This window comes from Ammodytes marinus, assembly GCF_949987685.1.
Source record: "Ammodytes marinus genome assembly, chromosome: 2".
Lineage (NCBI taxonomy): Eukaryota > Metazoa > Chordata > Actinopteri > Uranoscopiformes > Ammodytidae > Ammodytes > Ammodytes marinus.
In genome coordinates this window covers 17,862,580-17,870,958 of record NC_137231.1, presented here as the reverse complement: position 1 = coordinate 17,870,958, position 8,379 = coordinate 17,862,580, and the positions used below count along the sequence as shown (strand labels likewise).

Sequence of the window (8,379 nt, the reverse complement as noted above, 5' to 3'; positions counted from 1 at the left end):
GGGCAGTGCACTAACGGATTTGTAGTCTCATCACAGCCAGCGCGAGCACTGCTCCCGCCCTCATCCTTATCACCGTGTAGGCTACATACACAACAGACAAGTACTTTGCGTACTTAGAATTGAGAAACGGCTCGTAGGGGATCTCCGCTGTCATATCTGTCAAACAATCCAGACAATTCTACTTGCAGACTGGCTGCTGCCTCGCACGTCACCGCTGCAGATTTTAATTTCGATTTCAAAACCCCCGGCAGTGCTACACGGAAATTAGCTTAAAGGTAAAGTTTTAAAACTTTTTGGGAAGTCACACCGACTCACCTGTTTGTGGATACTTGGTAGGAAATCAGCACCGGATCGGTTCTATCATGCTGCATTTAGCATGCAGGAGTTTTCTGCGTAAGCCATTAGATCTGAAACTCTGCCTCGCTAAACATCACTCAAGATGTATGTATATCACATGTTGTGATCCCTAAATTAGCCTATGTCTGTAGATACAAGTAGGCCTTTATAGGCAACTCATCTCATATAGGCTACCTGATGTCATGATGATTTTACACTTCATAATTACCTTGCGGCGATTTTTTTTTTTTAACTTTTTGTCCTACTCTCAATAGGCTACATTATTACAAGCTATATTTTTAAAATGTAATAATGAATAGATACTTTTCTTATATTCTAACCAAGCACATTGTAAAATAGAGATCCAGGTTGTGAAAATGTCAGGGGTAACACTTTACAATAAGGTACACAAAAAAAGAGTAGTTACCCTTTTAAAAAGAGTAGTTACCCTTTTAAAAAGGGTATACAGTTTACCTTTTAAAAAGAGTAGTTTACCTTTTAAAAAGGGTAGTTAACCTTCCAAAAAAGACTAGCCTACTCTTCCAAAAAAGAGTAGTTACCCTTCCAAAAAAGAGTAGTTAACCTTTTAAAAGGTTAACTACTCTTTTTAAAAGGTAAACTACTCTTTTTTGGAAGGTAAACTACCCTTTTTAAAAGGTAAACTACTCTTTTTAAAAGGTAAACTACTTTTTTTAAAAGGGTAACTACTCTTTTTAAAAGGTAAACTACTCTTTTTTGGAAGGGTAACTACTCTTTTTAAAAGGTAAACTACTCTTTTTAAAAGGTAAACTACTCTTTTTTGGAAGGGTAACTACTCTTTTTTGGAAGAGTAACTACTCTTTTTTGGAAGGTTAACTACCCTTTTTAAAAGTTTAACTACTCTTTAAAAGGTAAACTACTCTTTTTAAAAGGTAAACTACCCCTTTTAAAAGGTTAACTACCCTTTTTAAAAGGTAAACTACTCTTTTTAAAAGGTAAACTACTCTTTTTTGGAAGGGTAACTACTCTTTTTTGGAAGAGTAACTACTCTTTTTTTGGAAGGTTAACTACCCTTTTTAAAAGGTTAACTCCTCTTTGTAAAAGGTAAACTACCCTTTTTAAAAGGTTAACTACTCTTTGTAAAAGGTAAACTACCCTTTTTTAAAATGGTAACTACTCTTTTTTGGAAGAGTAACTACTCTTTTTTGGAAGGTTAACTACCCTTTTTAAAAGGTTAACTGCTCTTTTTAAAAGGTAAACTACTCTTTTTAAAAGGTAAACTACTCTTTTTAAAAGGGTAACTACTCTGTTTATGTGTACCTTATTGTAAAGTGTTACCCCTTTTTGTGTGTGACTAAATCTCAAATGTTGTGTTTCATGCTGTTCCAGCCATGAGGGTTGCAGTGATTGGAGCTGGAGTTATCGGCCTGTCAACAGCTCAGAGCATCTATGAGCACTATCACTCCAAAGTCAGTCCGCTGACCATTGAGGTGTATGCTGACATTTTCACCCCACAGACCACCAGTGATGGAGCAGCTGGCTTCTGGCAGCCATATCTCTACGACAAAGGCAACGTCAAGGAGACGTGAGTAAAGCCTCTTTAAACTTCCTTTGTTTCTATACTTCATCTTCAAAGAAAAAAGGGGGGGCGTCACTTTAACACTGTATTTGTTCTCACATTTAGAAAATGGAATAAAGAGACATTTGACTACTTGGTGAGCTGCCTCAGTTCATCAGAATCCATAAAAATGGGTGTATTCCTTCAGTCTGGCTACAACATCTTCACTGAACCTGTTCCAGTGAGTAGTGCTCTCTTCTGCACAGTGAAGCTGACCTCCAAAGATAACATTTGACTTGTCTAGAAAGCCTTTAAAGGTGGAGTCAGTGATTATGGAGAACTCTTTTGTAAAAATCTACTTTTGTTGAAATCAGTGAATATCTCCTCTTAATCTGCTACCTGTAGGCTACGTGTGTGCGCTGAAAAAAATACAGTGTTAGTTTAAAGCTTAGGCTCTGTAAAAGGGCATGTTGCTAGCTACGGTGGGTCCCCTTTGCTTAGATACCCTTTGTTTACAACCCTTTTACAGAGCCTAGGCTGTGTAATAACACACGTAAGGAGATATTATCTGATTTTGAAAAAAAAGGGTATTTTTACAACAAGTGTTCTCCAGAATCACATTTAACAACCTGGGGCCTGTTTCAGGTAGCTGGTTTTACATACTCTGAGTTTAATCCTGCGCTCTGAGTTGGTAAACTCAGAGCGCAGGGTTGATGAGTAACTCTGGGTTTTCGGTTACAGAACAGTGGATCAGCGTTGGGTTTATCAACTCTGAGCTTGTTCACTCTGGGTGGAGCATGTGCGTAAAAGCCATCGTCAATGGATCGCTGATAACATGATTCACCATGGAAACAGAAGAAACAAATGCTTGATCCTCCCACTTCTCCACTTCTCAAAAAAGAAAGAAAGAAATCTCCGCTCCTCCCACTGAGTTAGAAATATTAACGAATGAGCTTATGGTAGCCTATGGAGAAGAATTAACGGGATATTGTCTCATAACTCTGATCTAATCTCCTCGGCAATTCAGAAAAAAAACAGAGCAAACATTTTTTGTCAAGATAATCATTTTGCTTCCGTATGAGAAGCCATTGTCTATTTTAAAAAGTTACTCATATCAGCTGTAAAGTAATAAAGCTGGCGCGGCACAGCATTGCTGACAGTGTTTTATATTCACTGTATAATATGTTGGCAAGCTATAGCCTAATAGCCTACTGTGCAGTAAACAGAACAGACTGTCGCTTCTTTTAAATGGGGAGTGAAAGACATTAACATCAGACACATTAGGTGACAGTTTCCATTGAAGAGCCTGATTGATTTATTACCAGATCCATTTTCCTCAAGTGATCACAGTTTAAATGATTATATCATTGTTATATTCATATTAGGCTATTTAACGAGGCTCGTCTGTGACTTTAGGATCGCACAAGTAGGCCTAACGATCGCGTGCAGCCGCAGCGTTACATGAATCCACCTGACATAAATCTGTTCAGTGGCACAGACGTTAAAAAACATAGGCCTACAATACAAATAGGTTTATTAATCTGAATGTAGAGCATGTCACGATGTGTAAGGTGGCCGCCTATATGAACGGACCGAGGGCTGAGAACAAGGCTACTGATCAGATAAATGATCGGTCAAACGTAAAATCATCAGGAAATGATAAAAACATCCCGATGGAGATTTCTATGGAGTGACTTTGCTTTAAACTGTACAGGGACGCGTGTGACAGTGACACTCTTTCTTCAGTCGGAGCTGCAGCGTAAAGTGAAAACAAACTCAGGGTAGGTCTAACCACCTCCCGAGCAGGTTAGACCCACGGCGTATGTTGCCGCAGTAACTGACTCTCGGTTGCGCTGAACCTGCTACCTGAAACGGAAAACCCAGAGTTTCCACCAACTCAGAGCGAACAAACTCTGGGTTGCCTCAAAACCAGCTACCTGAAACAGGCCCCTGGACCAAAGGCCCATGCAATCAAATGTTTATTATATGTCATAAATCAGTTTGAACTGTAACCTCAGATAGCTCTTCAATAAACACAGGCATTTATTATTCAGCCTGAATGAAAGTAAAGATGTGTTTAGTCGCACAAAGATGGTTGACTGCTGGGGTTTGACATCAATGACAGAGAGGCCTCATCATGAAAGCATTGGGGTTTACTCTTATTCAGGGCTTAATTGTAACAGCAATTTGTTTTGGACACAAATGATTTGATCTCATACTAAATGATTTGTCTTTGGATTGCAGGATCCCTCATTTAAAGATATTGTCCTGGGCTTCAGACATCTCACTGAGCGAGAGCTGCAGTTGTTCCCAGGATACAGGTAGGATCTGCCATGAAAACAAAACACTGAAAGAACATAAACAGAGTTACATATAAGTTAATAAGTAAGGTAGTTATATGTTTGACCCTTTCTACACGGGAAAGCAGCATCACATCTTCTAACGACACATAAACAAACCAAAAGATGAAAACAAATCATAAAATTGACTGATGATTAACTATATCTCATTGTATCTACAAACTAATTTCATCTTATAAATGCATTGACAAAGAAAACAATAAATGGTGTACACAGGTTTGTATCCTTATATGGATCTATCAAGCTATCTGCAAACAACTTAGATGTTTCATCGATGTTAAGAAAATCCATATCTGTTTTTATCTGACTTAACAATACTTTCAAAATAAGAGAAATAAATATTTCTGCTGGGATGGGTAATTACACATCCGTCTCTTCCAACATGTCCAGTTACGGCTGGTTCAACACTGCTCTCATGATTGAAGGTAAAGCATACCTACCTTGGCTGATGGATTGGTGAGTGATTTACTTCTCTCTTAAGTAACTTCTCTCATAAGTAGCAGGGTCAGGGCCAGGGGTCAGTTCAATCAGTTAATCTTGGTGTGGCACCTGTTTACCACAATATTTATCACCCAATAAAATTATCTCATAAAAAAGGGCAACTGGTCGATTGTTACATAAAGTTCATATTGATTTCAGTGGCTCTCCTCTAGGACCATAAAAGCTTATCTTACCTGTTCAAATGGTGGTCTGGGTTTAGCTTGTCTCTATCTTAAATTATTTATAATTAACTGTAAGCTGTGTTTCTCATTTTGTTCCCTTGCAGGACAATAAAGAACTGAACTTTGTTATCTTGATTGCAAAAAAAGTAAAGTTGACAATAACTGAGAGCTAACCACTACCAGGTATTGTGCTAGCGTGAGAAAAATAGGCACTTATATAGATGGGAATTAGGTGATTCAAGTCATTTTACGCTGTGAAACAAATGGTTAATGGTTGCATAAGTTCTCAATGGTTCTTATTTGAATAATAGACTGGTCCATCTGGTTTTGTGTCATTCCCAGGTTGCAAAAGAGAGGTGTGAAATTTCATCAAAGGAAAATAGAGTCCTTCACAGAGGTAAGTCAATGGTTTTCAATGTAACAGTTGCATATGGATGAATAATTAAAAAATATATATTTTGTTTATTATTATATTGATTTATATCAAATAAATAAATATCATTATTAAATGTATTTATATATTATATAATTATATTACTCTTACATGTATTTGTGTATTACTTCATATTTATTACAAGAGAAGAAACACTGCCATCATCATATTTCTTATCTCTTATCATACTTCCTTGAACTTAGCTGGCAGCAGCTGGGGCGGACGTGATAATTAACTGCACTGGGGTAAGGTCAGGTGCGCTCCAGCCGGACCCTGAGATCCAACCAGGCCGCGGTCAAATAGTGAAGGTGAGAGCATACAAACATGGAATGTAAAGGCACCAGGGAAATGGCAGTTGAACTTCATGGTTCCTTTGTTCTTTCAGGTGGAGGCACCATGGCTGAAGCATTGGATTCTCACCCACGATTTAAAATCAGGAGTTTACAACTCGCCATACATCATCCCAGGGTAGTTTCAATGGCACAAAACACGTCTGAACAGAATAGTGAGGGATAGGAGTACTGTGGCACCCTTAGGCTTACCGTATTATACACGGTATACATGTTTTAGTGTCAATTGTGTCCTTATATCCGCAACCCTTGATTAAATGTAACTAAATTCACATTAATTCCAGCAATAGTTTCAGTGGTTTTACAATTGTTATCTGGGATGGCGGTGTTTTTTTAAAAATTAGCTAACATATGTCTGTGTACGCAGGAGTCGCCTGGTGACAGTCGGTGGGTGTTTCCAGTTAGGAAACTGGAGTACAGAGAACAACCCTGATGACCACAAGAGAATCTGGGAACAGGCTTGCCAGCTCGAGCCCAGTCTCAAGGTCAGATGATGTAAAATAAAACTGTAATCAGAGTATTCTGTAATGCTTAGGTATTTTTTAACATTCTGCATTTGATATATTTACTATAGAATTCTGTGTTCAGAAGGATTTGATGGAAAAATACCCAAATCTGAATTCACACAATGCCTTAACAGCCCTCTAAATATAGTCTTAACTATTCAGAAAATCTCAAACTTGTGAAAGATTTTGTCGTGCTGTTTTCTATCCTCAGCATGCCAAGATTGAAGGAGACTGGACCGGCCTCAGGCCTGTTCGCAACAAAGTCCGACTAGAGAGGGAGACCATACAGTCCGGAGCAACCAGAATAGAGGTGAACCGTAACAGCTAAGCTAAACCATACATTATGAATTTTGGTCTTTCAACTTATTTAACTAAATGTGTGGTGGCTCTCCTGCAGTTGATACACAACTATGGCCATGGAGGTTTCGGACTCACCATTCACAGAGGCTGTGCTGAGGAGGCAGCAAGGCTCTTCGGCGGGATTGTGGAGCAGAAAGGCAAATGTCCCAAAGCTCGCATGTGAATTTTTGTCCAGCAGTAGGAATTGGTGAACTCCATTTTTATGATTCAATATCATTGCCTTGTTGTGTCCCAGACTGGCAGACTGCACCAACTGTTTTGGTTTGACAAACATTTAAATCAAGCATATATTCAGCATCATGTATCCCTCCCTGGGGGTAATAACTTTAAAACAATGTAATTTTGACATATCTCATTTATAGATAGCCCATTCACATGTAGGTTTGGATCATTTAAATAAGTATATAAAATATATAAATATGTATATATCTTTCACTGAACTTGTAATAAATAACAACATGAATCCACTGCCTAATTTTGAAAGATTATTTACTTACTATCATACACATTTACATCCAGTGTGTCGACAATAATCCGTGTACACAGACACTTAATGCAGCACAATATGTCAAACACTGGCAGATAGGAGTCAGTTCCCTGAAACTGTCCTGGTTAATCATTCTCTCTTCTTTTTTTAACAACAAAACTTTGCTCAGTGTGATACTCAGACTGCGCAAAGTGTCAGCTCCACGTCACCTTTGTTACGAACAAAAGCAGAAGACAACAACTAAACCAGGTATTTATACATTATATACAGAGGGACAGAAGGTAAAATCCTGATAAATGTTTCTGTTTGAACGTGTATGTCTATGGGTGTAAGAGATGCAACATGATTACAAGATGTAACACCATAGACTCATGTTAATGTCATTTTTTTAAAAGATGTCATTTTTACTAACTAGGTAGTCAGATTGGGTAATGAAAATACTCCAGAGTAAATTTACATAATGCAGATGTAATGTAATGTAATGTGGACCATAATCCAAGTACCCTGTTGTGCTATAAGAAATATTGACAAACAGTATGATGTCACTGATGTTGTAAAGCTCTAAAGCTTCTGGCAGATTTTGTCATTTTATTTTAAATAAAGGAATGACCTAAAGATCAAGACGTGAGGTGTTTTTTTCATTACTACAACAGTAAGACTCACGTTTACTCATTACTTTAGGAGGAAAACAAACCTCACCTGGGTTAAAATGTGAAAAACAACTGACACACTGACAAGAAGAAGTGTTTTAACCATGGACCTATTATGGTTTTAACAGTATTTAAAAAAGGATGCTTACTGTATATGAAAGTCAGTGATGTACTGTGCAGCATGTTCTTTCACTGCCCACAACTGAATCTTAGATGAAGTAAACCCAGACCTTATTTAATCTAATGGTCTGTTGATTTAATGACGTGATACTGTTCTTCACTCCAGCAAAGCACTTGTTTATAAAGCTCAGTTTGCGATTAGTGTATTTTAACACGCAATGTGTTTGCGCAAGATAATGCTCTTTCTTATTTACTCGTCTACGTACAGTCTGCTGATAAACACAGCTTTTTCATAGGGTTGAGAGTTTGATTCTCACACACAAACAGTATGTAGTTTTAAGGCTTTTTGAAAAGAAGATGGTTATTCGAAGCTAAAACTTTTACCTTTCTTTATCCTCCTTCGCTTCCCTTCCATTAGAATAGAAAAGCAGGATTCAAATACTTTTTCTTGAAGTATTTGGATTCTTACTTGTCGACCCCCATTCATTTTTCTCAATCTTTGAACTTGTGCTGGTCATTAGGGCTTTTTGCAGTCACCCCGTGTGCAAACAGTTATTCAGTGGCAAAAACAATGGTGA

At 37.9% G+C, this 8,379-nt stretch overlaps 1 protein-coding gene across 1 annotated transcript; it reads left to right on the top strand.

The window, feature by feature from the left end:
- Positions 1-347: 347 nt before the first annotated feature.
- LOC307262043 (D-amino-acid oxidase-like) lies at positions 348-7,646 on the top strand. Its single transcript, XM_080042780.1, has 11 exons — positions 348-393; positions 1,705-1,900; positions 2,000-2,114; positions 4,118-4,194; positions 4,624-4,689; positions 5,238-5,292; positions 5,532-5,636; positions 5,714-5,796; positions 6,046-6,163; positions 6,396-6,494; positions 6,582-7,646. Exons 1-11 carry the CDS (start codon positions 363-365, stop codon positions 6,705-6,707), a joined length of 1,071 nt encoding a protein of 356 aa, XP_079898906.1. The 5' UTR covers positions 348-362; the 3' UTR covers positions 6,708-7,646.
- Positions 7,647-8,379: the final 733 nt, after the last annotated feature.

What these genes read in the sequence shown, in the direction of transcription:
- LOC307262043 (XM_080042780.1), top strand. Translation starts at nt 363, where the DNA reads ATGCTGCATTTAGCATGCAGGAGTTTTCTGC. An exon ending in CTACCTTGGCTGATGGATTG is followed by an intron (nt 4,690 to 5,237) that starts GTGAGTGATTTA and finishes TGTCATTCCCAG; the next exon opens with GTTGCAAAAGAGAGGTGTGA. An exon ending in TCGCCATACATCATCCCAGG is followed by an intron (nt 5,797 to 6,045) that starts GTAGTTTCAATG and finishes CTGTGTACGCAG; the next exon opens with GAGTCGCCTGGTGACAGTCG.